The sequence below is a fragment of the Hetaerina americana genome, unplaced genomic scaffold (assembly GCF_022747635.1).
Source record: "Hetaerina americana unplaced genomic scaffold, ioHetAmer1.1.p SCAF_7, whole genome shotgun sequence".
NCBI lineage: Eukaryota > Metazoa > Arthropoda > Insecta > Odonata > Calopterygidae > Hetaerina > Hetaerina americana.
Window position 1 is genome coordinate 59,585,987 of NW_027287316.1, and position 17,148 is coordinate 59,603,134.

General features: G+C 37.7%; 1 protein-coding gene across 1 annotated transcript in view; it reads left to right on the forward strand.

Moving 5' to 3' along the window:
• The first annotated feature begins 408 nt into the window (after positions 1 to 408).
• The window catches only part of LOC139696208 (solute carrier family 2, facilitated glucose transporter member 1-like), a 191,721-nt gene continuing 174,981 nt past the window's right edge, over positions 409 to 17,148 (forward strand). Inside the window, exon 1 of the mRNA XM_071594863.1 lies at positions 409 to 821. Within this exon, the coding sequence (XP_071450964.1) occupies positions 621 to 821 (201 nt within the window). The 5' untranslated portion in view covers positions 409 to 620. The remainder of the gene's footprint in view (positions 822 to 17,148) is intronic.

Genomic DNA, 17,148 nt, shown 5'->3' on the forward strand with positions numbered 1-17,148 from the left:
GAAGGAGGGAAGGACCACGGAGAGGAGGGAGATGAGTGGGGGCGAGGGAGCGAGGCTAGATAAACAGAAACAGGGGAGCTGGGCGAAGTGGGAGGGAGGGTTGGAAAAAAGGGGTTTCGGAGTGGAGGGAAGGGAGATGCGAATGAGTGTGAGGGAAAGAGAGAGTTGGAGAGAGTGAGTGAGATGGAGAGAGATGGCGGCGGAGATGGAGAGAGGGAGGGAGGTGGTGGGGCGGAATGACGGGAGAGAAAATAGTGAGTGAGTCCGGGGGGGGGAGGAGGATGAGTGGGGGAGGAAGGGTGTTGGGGGGGGTGGGACAGATGCGTAGAGATGGGGTGAATGCGTTGAAACCGTGTATGTGGCAAGGGACCAACAGAGAGAGTGGGGGGGGGGTTGAGAAGGAGAGAAAGAGTCGCCCACCAGGGCTTCAGTATTCCCGTTGATCCCTTCAGAGTCGGCTGAGGCGCCCTTGTCCACGTTGACTTCGCGAGAGGACTTTTTATTTCGCGTTCACGTTTACCGCGAAAGATTCTTGAGTGGGTATCCTTGACCGCGGAGGTTTAGTACGGTGCCGAGGGACATTTTCGAGGGAGTTTTTTTGAGACGAGGAGGAGGAGGACATGGATCGCGAGGGCTCTCCCGAAGAGGACTACGGCGTGGGGTATATCCAGGATGACCACCCGCTCCGATCCAGCGACGCCCAGATGACTCTCCTGCAGATCCCGGGCGGTGGGAAGGGGATGGCCCGGGGTTCCCTGTCGTCTTCCGTCACCGATCTCAACGCACCCATCTACGCGAGACAGACGGCCGGGAGGCAGCACGTGAGTACCCGCTCGAATCAACGGATGCGAAGGCGATGACGATGGCGCTCGTACCCCTTCCTTCGATGTATCGGCGGAATATCTGAAACCAGGTGACAGAGGAAGTCCCCTGGGGTACTTGAGTGTCTTTACAGCAAGGAGCCTACCTCTCCACTTCGATCGTGAAGTGCACTTGTCTGTATGAGGTGTGAGACTTACGTCTGGCCACGTTACCAAAGTTCCCTACTCCAGTGGCATATGGACGTCAAATGGCACCGTTGTCGCGCCTGCAGTTGGAACAGAGATTTATTTGTGCAGTCCCAAAATTACTTTCATACACACATACGCAGGGAAAAGAGGACGGGATGATTAAGTTCTCTCCGTTTGAAAGGTTTTGCAAAGGATATCAAATAGAAAACGTTTTCGGCGCAAGCAGTAGTCTCTTGCCCACCGGACAAAGGATACGCACAAAATCACCGCTAGAGCCAACGAACGCGAAAATATAAAAAAACATCTTTAGCGAGAAAAATATTCCTATAGCAATATCAGCTTATTTTCTTTCCAGAACTAGCTGAAAAGGCGCGATGTTGGAAGCGTTAGTATACCACGCATCATGGAAAATTTGATACACGATCAAACATCGTGATTAGATGGCAATGGAAGTTAGAAAGCTAGTTTTGAACATTTGACATCTTTTATAATTTTTGCGAGTTAGTGGAAAAAAATGGGAGCGGGGGTAGCCCAGAGGAATCTGCCTGTGCGAAGACGGACGTCGCTGGTTCGAATCTCTTGACTAGCGAAAATTTTTCAGCTTAGAAAAATTTGTTAATGGCATTTCGGATCGAGAAAAACAGACTTCTAGCTACCTTGAACCCATGGTGAAAGGCAGGAGTTTTACCATTAGGCACTAGTGGCTTAGGTCGAGTGGGTCGGCCTGGCTTCAGCTGCCACAGCTGCGGCGGGAGTGAAGCTTACGGATCGGCCGCAGTATTGCGGTGTGGAAGGCAATGGGAAACCACCACATTTTTCTCGCAGCCTTGCATTCAAATATAGTAGGAAGGAGGGTAGAGGTAAACGAATCCTAGGATTAGAATAATGATGATGATGATGGGGAGAAAAATAATTTAGTCGTAATCATTTCATTTTCTTGTAGAATACTAAAGAAGGAGTTTTATACATATTTATTGTGATTGACTCTCATAATGCAGTTGTTAGTCAGTATAGCTAAATTACTATAATTATTATTTATTATGAAAATCCTCTCCCGTATTAATCAAAACATACTCCGTTTTTCGTCAATGTGACACTGAAATTTTCTGTAAAAGCACCGCAAAGAGGAATAAATTGAAACTTGGAAACATCATCTGCCCCTTAAAAATTGAATGCTCACAGTTTCTAACGGTAAACTCAAACATTTGTTACAAAATTAAAACGTAGCCCAAGTACAAAAAATTAACCTCTGCATGGTAGTTCCATCTAGAGGGGATCGAGTATACTAGAGAGAATCCTCAGCTAGAGTTCACTGACGTAATCATTATTTTTTATTAGGCATCATCCCGTGAAAAGTCTTACGAAATAGTTATGCTGTCATTATTTATGCACTCTTATCCTGCAAATTCTTCTCCATATTGATGCATGGGCGCAGCATAAGCGGAACTCCATCAAGACGCTTATAGTCTTTGTGCCTTTCACAGTAGTGTGAAGGCAAGAATGAATCGGGCGATCTATATTTGAATGCCTTCACTCGTCACTTAAGGATTATAACAGTTGTGGTGTAAGGGTGTTTTAATTTCAATACATGTAGCTTCGTCTCGGAATTGGAGTTTCATGTTATATTAAAATAAACTAAAAATCTTGAGTATCTGAGTTTTAAATCCTAATTCGGTTAAAAAATGTACCATACAATTTATGGCCTCAGTTAAACAGTGAAACCATCGAATGCTTCTAAAACAAATGTGAGCAACTGAATATATTTTAGGTTACTGGTAGTCCTGACGTCTTCTTTCTCATTTACGGCCATCATTAGTGCTATTCTTATTGTAAATGTTAAAGCATTTCAAGGGCTGTCTTTCATAATAATTAATATATTGACTTGAACTTCGATATACGTGCACTGACGTTATGAAATTCATATCAAGACATTATCAATTTCCATAGATCCCATTTCTTCACGTTCTGGAGTAAGCATTGAAAATTTCTGTACGAGTTAAAATTTTTAATTTCACCAAAATAATGTGCTATCAAACCACGAGATAATTTCTTCTGCCTTTAAGGAATGTGAAATAAACCTGTATTTTACCGATCCGTTATAGAACCGGATTTTTACGGCCAACTGGAAGGAATCGATAATTTGATTTTAGTCCATGCAACAATTTTATACTGCGAATGTATAACACATTTCCACGCAATCTGCTTGGATGCTTAAAATGTAACATTTGTGTACAAAGCTTTCCTATCATTACCTTGCTCAAAAGACACCGCAATGGATATTAAACATTTCCCACGTCACGCAACACTTAACGATTACCTAGTCTGAAATACTTGTGTTCTCTTCCTTCTACATAGAAAACATATGTCTGAAACGGACTCGTGATACTGCCTCGTGATCTTTAATAGGGAGCAGAAATGGCCTCAGGTGAATGGCTGTGCTATTAATTGACTCACTCCGTAGTCTTTGCCAATTTTACGAGTGGTGAAGGGAGAGAGAGACAGAAAGCTGTTGGTTTTGCGCCAGAATTATTGCGACGCCGTGGCATATTGTTCTCATTCGGATGAGACAAAGAAGATGGCCACCGGTATACTGTAGATGCCTACGGAATGTTTTGCTTTGATTATGAGTGATACTTACTGTCAATCGGAATGACTTATTGACGTCTTTATCTTTTAAATATTCAACTGATAAAATTCTGCCCTCATAGATTAGATTCAATGCCCATTTGAATCTCATGCCGCGAGTAAACAAGTAAGAAACTTAATGGATTGGATGGTACACGTGCATTTCATGCATACTTGTACATTTATTTCGTATGCTTCCAAAGCTAAAACCGTTTTAATATTTCCACAGGATAGGTCTTGGTACAATTGGCATGTGTATTGTTTTGGGAAATTTAAATAAATGTATGATCTTTTTTTATGATTGACCGAGAAAATGATTCGATTTACTCAGATATAGGAGATTTACTTGCTGTGTGGAAGCCTAGTCAATAAAGCGTACTGGAGCCAAGTAAATAAGCGTATTCACCAATGGATAAAGGGTACTAGACAAATCTGTGACTTGCATTTTGACCCTTGTTGCCAAAGCTATGAACATTGAATATCAGAAATACATGGGAAACTGCAGGTGCCTCATGGATAGGAACCAAAATGAATGAGTGGAATTCACATAGTTGGGATCGAATTTAATTTACCATCATTATTAACCTAAGTTGTGGATTATTTCATTGGTGGTAAGGTAATGACTCGGTTAATAGATCAACAGTAGTTTTATTCAAATTTTTTATGCAGTGCAAAGACATTGGGGATATTTTGCATTGAGTTGGTCATGTTTACATTTGTAATTCTTACTCATGAGCAGAAAAACTGTATCGTTTGAACATTTAAATGAGCAGCTATTTGACTATTAATTTATTTCCTATCTATTGAAATGTGGAAACTGAACAATTACTTAAAGCCCCGGCTATAAGTTAGTATCCGGTTGTTCAAGTTTTTGTGCTGTTATGTTGCATGAAGTTTTAGCGATGCAAATAAAATGTACATGCCGTCAAAATGGAGTCAATCGAACATCACCATTAGATTTTTGAACTTTTGGTAAGATTATTACTCGGAAAATCGACATTAATTTCATCATAAAATTCATTCAATTTTTTCAAAGAAGTTTAGTGATATTGACTCCAAATGTAATTTAATATTGCTCGTAAAAATATGTTAAAATAAAATATTTTCTGGTCTTTTTGCCTCATTGTTAGTCGAACGCCTTTGGGGTACAATCAGTAGATAAGAAACAAAGTGTTTCATAAAGGATTAAATTAATTCAAAATTCATAAACAAATATCATCTTTTGAACCGAGATCAGTTATAAAATTATCGCTGAAAACGTTTTTAACATGTACATAGTTTTTTATTTAGATTTTTAAAAATAGGTAAAAATGCGGAAGTAATTAATTCTCTAGATGGTATTTTATCATAGAAAAAATAATTTGGAGAATTTTATTTGACTAAAAGTCTTTAATATTCTTTGTTAACTTTTTTCTAATTTTTTTTCAATTGTTTGCAAGGACGTCTGTGCCTTAGAATAATGAAATACAGAAACAATGAAATCTTATCTCTATAGTTTTCACGAATATTTTTTGGGTCATTCTAACATTCATTAGCCATCCAACCGTTGATATTTTTCTCCAGTTGGAGCAGTCCAGTCGGGAGTTCCTTGCGCAACAAGTTGTTCGGGCCTGAGATCATGAAATGTATCTTATACCGTACACATGTTGATTCCGAGGATGAAAGGTGCATCTGAACTTGGGACTGTCAATTGTCGCTGCCATTTAATAAAATCAGTATAGTTTAATATTATATAAAAATTCGTAATTCAGTTCACATTACCAGACCAAACCGAGTACTGTAACGGTATATTCATTGATTTGTGTGGAGATACCAAATGGAATTGAAATAATGTTAGATTAATGGTGTGAATATTAGTATACCTAATATTTTTTTATTCAAATATTAGATCAATATTATTGGCAGTAGTCTGAAAGGTTAGGGTAGGATTTCTATGTATGGAATATGATATTTAATGCAAATAATTTAGATGAACATGGGGAATATTAGTGAAGTCAATATTTTTCATTTACATATTACATCAATATTATTAGCAGTAGTCTGCCGGGTCAGGGAAGACTATTGATGGACCGTGACAATACACACAAGTGTACTTCCCAATCCTGATTAACATGATACAAAATATCCTCAATCCCTATGCTATATATTACTACAACTCGTTCTAATAGCTCTGGATACTGTCCAACTCCCTTGGTTTCATCCAAAATTTATTATATATTCCCTCCTCTAGCTCGATTCCCCAACATTCTACCTTCTATTAACGTCTCCAGCACATTGTTGGTTCTCAGTATCTCCTGCATACACCATCCCCGCTCCATCCGAATTTCTTCCATCAGATAGAAATTATGAAAAGATTATTCCATATAATGGAAAGCTATAAAATAACATGATTGCCTATACCAATATTGGAGGAAGAAATATGATGATAATACTATTTTATTTCCTTACTGCAAGTGTAACAATACCTAATACACTGAGATTATTTAGCCCAAATTAAGGAAAAAAATTCAGTCAATTGCCGTAGTTTTACCTTTGTTTTCCTCTGAACGGAAGTTATCAGGTAACCAAGCGGACGAGTATTACGCAAACAGTGTGGCCCACGTGTCTTATGCCCACGTGTGGTCACAGTGAGCTCCCCCTCTTGAGACACGGCCTTCATTCGGACTTCCTGAGGCGAACGATAAATAAACTCTGCGCCGATGATCATTTAAATACTTTGTTTATTGTTTCTATCTTGATGCCGAGGCCAAGAACACGTAAAAAGCGTTGCAGCCATTCCTTCTTGAAGGTTGGATAGAGGACCGGGTGCACCGCGTGGTCATGTGTATGTACGTGTATACTGCCTATGTACTCTGGGATTTGCGCCGTGACGGAATAATTACTCATGAGATATTATGCATACATTTTCATGTTACGAAATATTCGCGTATTCCACGATTTATACTGACGTACCAGATCTAAACTTGCCCGCATCATCTTCATAATTAATCCTTCAGTCCGACAATTTGTTGATTTCAGCCCTCCTTTCGTCTCTGTCTATTACTGACTCTTCTGGTGGCTTTTTCTTTAATGGTTCTAGCAAATCCATTTCGTCCCAAGTTGCTTCGGTTGTTCTTTTCTCTTTACAAATTCATATTGTCTTTTTCTTCTGAGAAGACTTCAATTCTAACCTAACTCTGTAGAATTTTTCTTGTTTCACCTTATACATAATTTTAATCTTTAAGTTAATTTACGTTCGCTTACTTGACAAATCTCAATATTTCGGGATGACTTAATGCGTATTTTTTTCTGTTTTAAATTAGAGTACTATCCGGTAGAAATACAGTTGAATCGGGGTCAAGAATAAAACTGTAAGACCGTGCAATGGTTTTTAATTACGGTAAGGCTATTTGAGCATAATTTGTTTTAATGACAAGTGACGTTCTTCAAAGAATCTGCTATCTGCGAACATCATGATGATATTCTACCATTGAAAATTCTGTATTAAATGATTTTTTCAACATACCGTAGAAATATCAGTACGTCCTTCTTTTTGACCAACACGATGTTAGTATTCGACAAAGTTACACCGAAAGGTATTGTTTGACTTTTGCGAATGTTCGTGGAACGGTTCCAAATTATTTCCATTTAGCAATATGAGTCGAGTCTCCAACTCATTCGTCTGTCGGCGTGATCTATGAGTTGATGTCTGTTGTATCCATTCTGGTATTTTTGCTTACGAAATTCTGTCGGCCGCATAACTGCCGCCAACACCTCTGGTGACTAGTTGCCAGAGTAGAAGATTTCAGCCAACGCAGCTCACGCCCACGGTGGGGTACCCCGGATCGCCGCGTCAGAGACGACAGACCGAGTCGCGCGTGGGGGGGGGGAGGAAAGGTTAGACAGAGAGGGCGGGCGCGCGAAATCTCTTGCGCATTCCGCGACACGCGAATCAAAAATCCATTAAAATCTTAGAGAGACTCGGAAAAACCAGCGACATCCCCAAAGACGCAAGGGAAGAGCATTGCACGCCCACTCATCCATTGTCAATCTCGCGACTTGTGGAAGAGGATGGATTAGGGAAGTGTATTAGAACTATGCGTGGATAGAGGTGGAAGCGGCGACGGGTGGTGTGCGCGCGAACTAATAATAGTTGGGAGGGAGAGAGAGGTATAGAGGAAGGGCTCGTCTTGGCCATTGAGCCAACGCGTATTATAGGCTCCGGAGTGAGTCGAGTGCTTTATGGGGGAATGGAGGGGGAAGTGGGATGAGGTGGCGTTTTTAGGAGGAGAAGACGTGAAAGGCTTGAAAGATATATAAAGTAGTCAAAGCAAACAGTGAATATGGGAGAGTGGTGTCGAGGGAGAAGTTTCGAACGAGGGTCGGATCGGAAATGGTTTCCATCAGAACGAGATGAAAACGACGGTATATGGTTTCGCTGTGTTGGGACAGAATTAGACATATTAAGAAACAACGATCTTTAGTTGACGAATGCAACTGAAAAAACATTATTTTTTTGTAAGTATATTATTTATCGGCCATGGGCATATTTTTGAATGGAGCCAAAAAAACTATCGGCCTCTTGGATATCAACTATGGCTTCCAAGCTACCTTTTTAAGCCTCAATATTTCTTAGAGTCCTGTATCATAAGTCATTTTAATTCCACGCAATGTCATCCTCCGTGTGTCCAAAATGTCCGTTCTTGACATCCCACCACCTCACTTACCAGCATCCTCTCCTCCGTAGGAGCCTTCAATATCATTGATTCAATATAATTTTATTTGTAGTTCAGCATATTCATAATAAAAAGTAGTATAATATGTTTCAATATAGTGTGGTTTTTTTACTTATTCATTAAGTAACGAATTTTATGTTATTCTTCCAAGCTTTATACATATTTATGATTGAGTTTGGTTATTTCTTTGGTCATTAATGGCCTGATCTCATAAATTACAAACTCTAGAGTTGGTTATTGAAATGAAATGAACTGCTAAGTCAATTGAAATGAAATGAAATAATTGACTTTGGAGTTCATTTCATTTAAATGTGTTATGCAAATTTTATAAATGTACGGCTGAGACAACAAATCTATAGTTGGTTTTTGCCGTTAAACACGATTAATAATATTCTATTTCATTTCCTGTATCCAGAACTACTTTTCCTGTCTTTTGCAAGTTTCTCTTCAACAAACTTCTCTCTTGCCCTACTGTATCTGGAACTTCTTCGCTTTATTTCCTTATCATGTGTTGTATTTTATCCGTTCTTTCCCACACCTATGCCTCAAAAGCCTGCAATTGACGCGCATTCCCGGGCATCGCCGACAAAGTTGAGGCACAATAAATCACTGCGGTTCATATAAAAGTTTCAAATACCAATGACAATTTTAAGGAGGAAAAGGTAGAGGAGGGATTTCAATCGGAGAGTTCATTGAAGGACCACATTTTTTCATTTTTCATTAATAACTTTATCTTATGATGACATGAATTTTGTCAACCGTATGCTTGGATAAAAAGATATAGTTAGAGTTGATGTATAAGCTGTTATTTTATTTTTTCATGGCGTTCTCGTTTTCTTTAAATGCTGGTTATTGCATACTTGTATATTCCATTTGATTCTGGCGAAACGGAATATTACTTGAAATAAAAGCCTTAATTTACAATAGCAATTAAAGTAGATCACTATTTTTCGCATAAAAATGTTTTTAATGTTTCTAGGCTTATTACTCAGGCTCAGGCTTAAATTAATTTCCGGAATATCAAGTCTTCAAATACTTTAATCTAATTTCATATATGAAGGGATTCATACCATAAGGGCTCAATCGTAAAATAACAGTTATGCTTCGTCTCTATTTTTGCCATATTTTGCCATTATACGTGCAGGTTATTTCCTTGTTGCTAAAATCCTTATTTATCAACAGTAATCGGATTTTAATACATTTTTAGGAGTTCAATGCAAATACTAAGTTTTCAGTGTAGTCTTTTGTTGATTTGGTAGTAACTTCCTTGTTGCATGGATCTCTTGATATATTAGTTTAAAATAAGTTTTATAATTAACTGTCAATTTCGCACTTTTTAAATATTTTTTCTCATTGCTAGTTTCATCCTGCTTCTGTTACACATTTGAAAATGGCAGCAGAGGCTAAAAAAGCTTTGCCTAGCTGCTGAGTGAAAAATATTTATCTAATAGCTGAGTGAAAATATTAATACTTTGAATCAGAGATTCAAAATTTTTAATATCGATGTTTTCAATTTCTACGATGAGCTCTTTCAGGAATTCCCAAAAAAGTATTTCATAAATTATTGCGAGGAATATGGTTTCATATTATTATGCAGTACTCTTAAATTACATAATGATTATAAAAGGAACACATATTTGACCTCATATAGTGGAATATCCTTTTTAGGGTCCGTATAACCGTAGTCCTCACATGACAGATATAAAAATAAATGCAGCTAGACTTTAAAATTGTGTGACCGACTTAATGATTTTCTGAAGAGTGATAAAACGTCCCGATTGTTTATTTTAATATAGATATAATCCATCATTCTCGTCATGGCCGAATTGAGAGATCAGTGCTATTCCTTTTATATTTATTCTATATTAAACTTTCTCGTATTATATCTACTAGTACAGATTACTATCCTTGAACTTGGAATAACAACCGCTGCCTCTTTATGCCATAGTAACCCAGCCATTAGATTTTTGGCTTATGCAAAAATGAAAAGAGAAGAAAAAAGATGATTTCATTGAATGAAATCAAATTTTAAAAATGTTGTGTGTGGCTATAGTTTTCCAATTAGTGGCCTGGTTTGTAGGGTATCAATAATAACAGTGGATTTTACCCTTAATGCTTTGCAATATATTTTACGATTCTTAACAAAACCCTGATAGGTTTGGATATAATTTTACAAATTATCCGCCGTCAGTCTTATTTTTCCGTAAATATTATAATAATGCCTAACTCTTATCGTGAAAAACCCCTATTATCTTATAATTATTTCCTCTTCTTATAAAATCGTACTTGTTTAAAAGTATTTTAACTATAACACATTCCATCTCCTTACAGTCATAATAATGTATTATCATTAAACTAAATTATGCACACAAAATGAGTTATTAAATCATCCAATGCATACGATCTGCTACATTTCCATACCCCACCTAATATATTTCTACATTAATAAACCCTGGATTGCAATAAGCCATTCTTCAAATCCACACATGTACTTCTAGCCTCCCTTCATTCCGTCGAACACGCTTACATTTTTCCTTCCTCTACCTTGCCTAACCAACATTTTACCCTCTACTACAGTCATCCATTTCCACGACATGAAGTTGAAATACTTTCTAGGACAAAAAAAGGCATTTGCTTTGAACCGTACTTATCTTTAATCGATATATCCGGTAGTAGTTTGTTGTAGGGCGCAGAGAATCCCAGCGATGTGAGGCGAATGTGATGATTTGAAGGGTTTGGCTTAATTTTAGACGCACGTGCCTCTTCCACCCGGAATCGTGCCCGGAGTTTTTTGAGAGGGGTGGAGTGCGGGCGTGATTGGGAGTGACTGGAATCCGAGATGGGGTTTGCGGCGAAATGCAGGGATGCGGGAAATGGGTGGTAAACTATGTACGTGTACATGTCCACTCAACACGATAAGTTCATCTCCGCCAAAGTCATTACGTAAAATTCCCAAAGTTTACACGCAATAAAACAATCCGGGTTTCAATTCTTCCTCGAGAAAGAATTCATCGCGTTATATGCTATTGCATTCACGAGCTTTTTACATCGAAGGAATCTCTAGCGAAAACTATCGCCGTCACGGCCACTCGCGAGAGAGTACCGTTTAAGGCGCTACGGGTACATGATGGAGATTTGAGCATTAATCATTGGTTTAACACAAATAACTACTGTTTGGATATCTTAGAATTCAAGATGAAATACATACTGTGTATTAATTTGGTATTGACATAAGATGAATCCGTGATAAAATGAGGGTTGTGCATTCACTGTGCATTCAGGGCTGTGCATTCAGCCACGTGCTGAGCGCGACGACTGAATTTCACAACGCACGTAGGAAGAAACGTCGGAGTTATTTCATTAATTAAGTAAATTACATCTCAATTATTTGCTCCTCGACTCTATTTACCCTCATTAATAATTTCCCCATCGACCATAAGAACCTTAACGTACTGCTGTAGAGCTCACACTTGGCACACACACGCAAAGAAAAGAAAAAGGCAAAAGAATAAACGACTCACTTTTGAAACTTTTCGATGGTCCCAGCCGTCTTCATCCTGCAGATTTCAGCGGTAGTTACTTCTTCTTGTTAGCTTTATTGGTATGACATCAGCTTGCTAAGTTTAAAGTCCGTGGTTCAAGTCCCAGACAAGGAAAATTTTTCTGCTTGGAATCACAACCCTTGCACCTTTCCCACAGGTCTTGTGCTTGTCCATTATGTATATATACACATTTTTCCTATATATATATATATGTATGTATATATATATATATATATATATATATATGCTGTCGAAACGTAAAATAACAAATTGTGAGTGTCCTTTCTTTGTGTCTCTATATTCTAAAAATCTACATCTGTGTTTTTATATATTTGTGCGTCGCCGATGAGCGTTCCATTTCGAAGATATTTTATATATATATATATATATATATATATATATATATATATATATATACATATATATATATATATATATTATTACGTTTGTTACCTTACTTATTGGCATTTTGAAACTATTTAGCTCAACTATAGAATGAAAGATCTATAATTATGCAGTTTAATATTAAATATTTAAAAATATATTTAATAGAAGATTGAAAAAGACATTGAATATCTTTGAAAACAGCCTTCTTTACTCAACCAGCTTCTTTCTTCGAGCAAACGAGTTGTTGGTTGGTTTTTTAAAAGTTAAAAATGCTAGGTATAGCAGAAGAGTCCAGACGACGCTAAAGTGTAGCGAAATTAGTCGACGGTAATAAAGTCTTTCCGGTGGAAACACAAAGTCTTTGACTCTTTCTGCGTGCTTTAATTTTATTAGTTTTATTTAAAAATACGCATTAATTCAGCTAAAAAAGGTATGTTACAATTTCAAAGGATTTGTTTATTTTTTTCCTTTTTTATCTTCTCTTTTTCTGAAAAAAATACGAAATCCAAACGCGTCTCGAGTATTCAAGGACGGGCAATCAACCCATCCGCTCTCACCCCTGGCTGAACGCCTGGTGTCATTTGGTGTTTATGTAAATTATGGCCAGGATAATTACCAATTAGGATGCAATTTTGTCTAATTTGAGGCATTTGAGAGAGCTTTCCGTTATATACCTTTCGTTTTCTGGTGGAATGTAGGTGAGAAAGAATTTCTATTGAGATTAGACTATCAAGAGGGCCAATTCTAAATTGGTTTTGACAACTACGATTACACTCGCTTTCGTTCAGGTCTACGCCGTCGCCAAGAATCTCTCCTCTTTTGTGCACCTCCGAAAATCTCTCACTCTGCTCTCAATGCTCCGCTGTTGACTGTAACAGGAGACCTGCGTCTTTTGGCCACGTCGCCGTCTCAACGCGTGGGTTGGGCGAAATTAGGCAGGAACCCCTTCAAGGAATGAGACGGCTCGAGGTTGTGGTGCATCGCCAGCCAATTTGAACGATACCGGCACCCAATGACGTAGCCAGAGCCTTTTCTTCTCTCAGCGTCTCCCCCAACGAAGCCTCTTCTCATCTCAAGGCCATCGTTGGCGTCCTGAGTCCTTTTTCTTTACCTTTGCCGACACAGTTCAAAGAAAGGAATGGAGACACTTCGCCTGTAGAAATCAAAAGAAGTCGTTTGAAGCGTGATTGAGTCGAACGGTGGCGAGCCGAGAAATATCTCCCCGATCGAAATTAAGAGCAGTCACTTTTCTTTTCTTGGACGGTGCGGAGGAAATAGAGAGGGAAAGGAGGCCTAGGGCCTGTTCCTCTTTCCCTCCTTCTTAAAGAGAGCGTCGCTAAGCGATTTATTTATAAGCGTGTCGCTTAATCGATGTTGGTAGTCATCTGTTTCTGGTTTTGCTAATTTGGTCACTAGAGTGATACATGAGCCAGGGAGGAATTTTGTGTGTTTAAAATCAACTAATTAAGATGAGAAAATTGTCAAACACACGCTGCGTGACTAGAGCTCAACGCAATAGGAATTTCAAAAAATATCCCGTCCATATTAATTCGGAACATTGATGATTGTGATAGAGGGGAGAAAGTTAGGTAAACGAGGAAGGGTAAGGGTTAGGATAGATATGTTGGATGGAATGAAGGGGGATATGAAGTGCACAGAATTGAATAGGAACTTACTGTAGTGCAGGTTGTCAGGTAGTGTTTTTTTGTCGGGAAAAGCACGTAAATGTATGCTGCACGACTCTACAGGCTGTGTCTATCCAAAGACTACATCAACTGGTAGAATATCAATAATAACAAAGATAAATGATTTCCCAAATTTTATGATTTTCTAAGACTATGTGAACGAGACTCAATCCTCTTCTTGTCTCATATTTGATGAATTATTCACGAAATATCACTCGTCCAAACTTCCAAAATTGCGAATCGTGTGAAACCAAGTGTAAAACCGCTGAAATATTTCACATAAGCAATCAGTTTAGTTTCAATTATCCAGCTGTAAACATCACAAAAAGGAATCTTTTTCGAATCGAGCATTTTAAAGTTTTATGATAGCCAATTCCACTGATATATTTGAAATTTTTATTTTAATTTTTGTTTTGTAGTTTAATTTAATTATGAAGACGAACAAGAATTTATTATCGCTCTTCTAGATGCAATGGTTGGGCATTCACCTTCAAGGTAACCAACCATTGGATCTTACGGATGATTTAAATTTAGAGAATGGTATAGTTGGGTGAAGATGACCAGGAAAAAACTCAAAATCTTACTTATATTGAAGTTTTCTTTAAAATTTTTCATAAATACCTTTTTCGTTTACGCTAAAACCATTCATGCCAATATTGGCACAACCAATATTATATGATGAAGACTAATCCCAATACTTACAAAACAATTCATTCGTCATTGCTTCTATTTTCTGTGAAGATTATTATTTCCAATTATGATTAGACATTAGCGATCGTAGTTATTAAAATTGTTTCTTAAATATCGGTTTTGAATCTAATGTTCCTGAACTGAGTATAGCAAAATTATCAAATTGACTTTATTTAAAAATATATGTTATGGACAAATATATCACAAATCTATTCTTTAGTTAATTAAATTGAAAATTAAATGGAATTTTTATAGAATACGTGTAAGGGGAATGGCTCCATCAACCTTGATCATTCCTTCACTGAACAGCTGCTTCAAGATGTGTCCCGCGATTCTCGCAATTTCAACGTCCTGTTGTAACAACCAGGCCATAAAATACTCGAAGTTTTTTGTTCCTCTGCCATTTACTCTTCCACCCACTCCCTTTATCTTTTCTCCCGCATCTCGGTTCAAACGTTCAGGCCCACTCCCCGTAACCTTGCATCTATTCGGGGACGAAAGGCATTCCAAAATAAAAATCACGAGGACCCAAGTTCGAGGCGAGCCCCCAGCTCTCCCTCCGTCGTCCCATCACCAATTCTTCCCTCCAGTCCAACACCTACAGCGCCATCTAATGGTGGATGGGTAGACCGTTCCCCGCTATATTTCTTTTTACAAAACGGGTTTCGCATAGAATCAATGTTATTCCAAAGGGATGCAGCTAGGTTTTTCACCAGAGGTGCCACGTTTTCTTCAAGGGAATGCTGGTCCAGAACTTGCTTATCGTAGTGTGCTTTCTTGACTGGTCTGTCTTAAAACAATAATTATATTGTCTAATTTACCCGTAAATATCGAATTTGCCTTGCCTTTCCGTTACTCTACGATGCGAACTCTTACGGGAACAATTGCTATTTCACTCAAACTTTTGCCATTTAGCATTAAATGTATCGAGTTGACTCGTAAGTACACACTTTTTGATTTATTTCTTAAGATGTAAGTCTAATAGACATCAATGTTATTGCACAGGAATTCTATCATTGATTCATTCTACACTCTTGTTCCGATGAATATCAAATGCAACTAAAATTGTGATAATCGTTTATTTAAGATTCAGATATATTTAAAAGCCATCTACCAATCTAGGTTGGTTTTTAGAGAGCCTACTGCGTATAATCTGAGATATTTTCAAACCTCGCCTAACTATGATTTAAAATAAGCTATTATTAAAATCCACATACTAAGTTTATTCCATCAAACACACGTATACCTATACTTTTCTTATCTCTAACTCATCTATCCAAATTTCTTACCCCTGCTCATCTACAGTCTATTTCTGCTCATTAAGAGATGAAACAAGGATTAATGATGGTCGTAGCTTATTTGGTTAGCCGACTCTCTGGCTCTATAAAGATATGTGAAAGGAACAAATCTCACTCATTCAAATAGCGATTTATAATATTACCGTCGCTATTTTTAGAATAAATCGACGACACTATTTAAACTGGCATTTTTTCGGAGTACTTGTTAGTAAGGAAGCATGCATGGAGTTGCCAGTCCTTGAGAGAGAGTACCTACACTTTAAGTACTTCAAACTTCCGAATAAACACACTACGTCAGCCTAATAAACGTAACTGGTTGCGTACACTCTGGTAGAAAAAATTAATGACAACGTCCGTGGGAATTTAAAATTAGTAGTTATGAGCAAAAATTCTCCTATTGGGTTTCTTTTAAACTAATTTTGTATTAGTAAAAAGATCGTGTAACCTTTTTACGGAGATTTTCACATGTAATATGCTTGCCTGCGGTTTTTCCGAAATTAAAAAAAATTGTTTTCTGAACTTGAATCGAAACATTCAATCTCGAAAATTATATTGTTCCGTAAAACGTATTTGATTGCATACCATTCTACCAATATTTGTTTTCAAACCTATTTAAATGGATATGTTTAGCATGGTTTTCTCTTCCGAATGGAATTTATTGAAGAGCTCTCGGGAAATATATACAAATGAAAACAAATACTCAAATTTTGGTCATCCCATCCATCTTAATGATAAACTATTTGTCTCGGTTTCCTAATATTTCTCCACGATAATAAATGCAAAACGATTCTTCGGAGATAAATTATGGTCATAGTAGGATTTCTTCGTTCCATAGTTTAAATTTAGAGTCCCTTCTATGGGATCGACAACGTCGCGGAGGAAATCTCTTTTGAAACCCAAAGTTTTGGGAGACTACATACCTTTCTATCTTACTACCAATGGCAACCAATGAAAATTTTAATATTTCCAATAATGCTTTAAATGTTATTCTAAAATCTTCTCTCAGAATATCAGCAGTGGTGCTAATGTTTACCTCCATAGAGTCGTAATTATAGCTCCCGGTCCTTTGAAATTGATTGTGGTCCCTATTTAAACTTTTTAAATCATCTGCTAGCTTTAATACAGGGAAGAAATCAACCTCTCGATAATAGTACTATCATTGCATACCAAAGATCTCAGCTCACGATTTTTTCAGG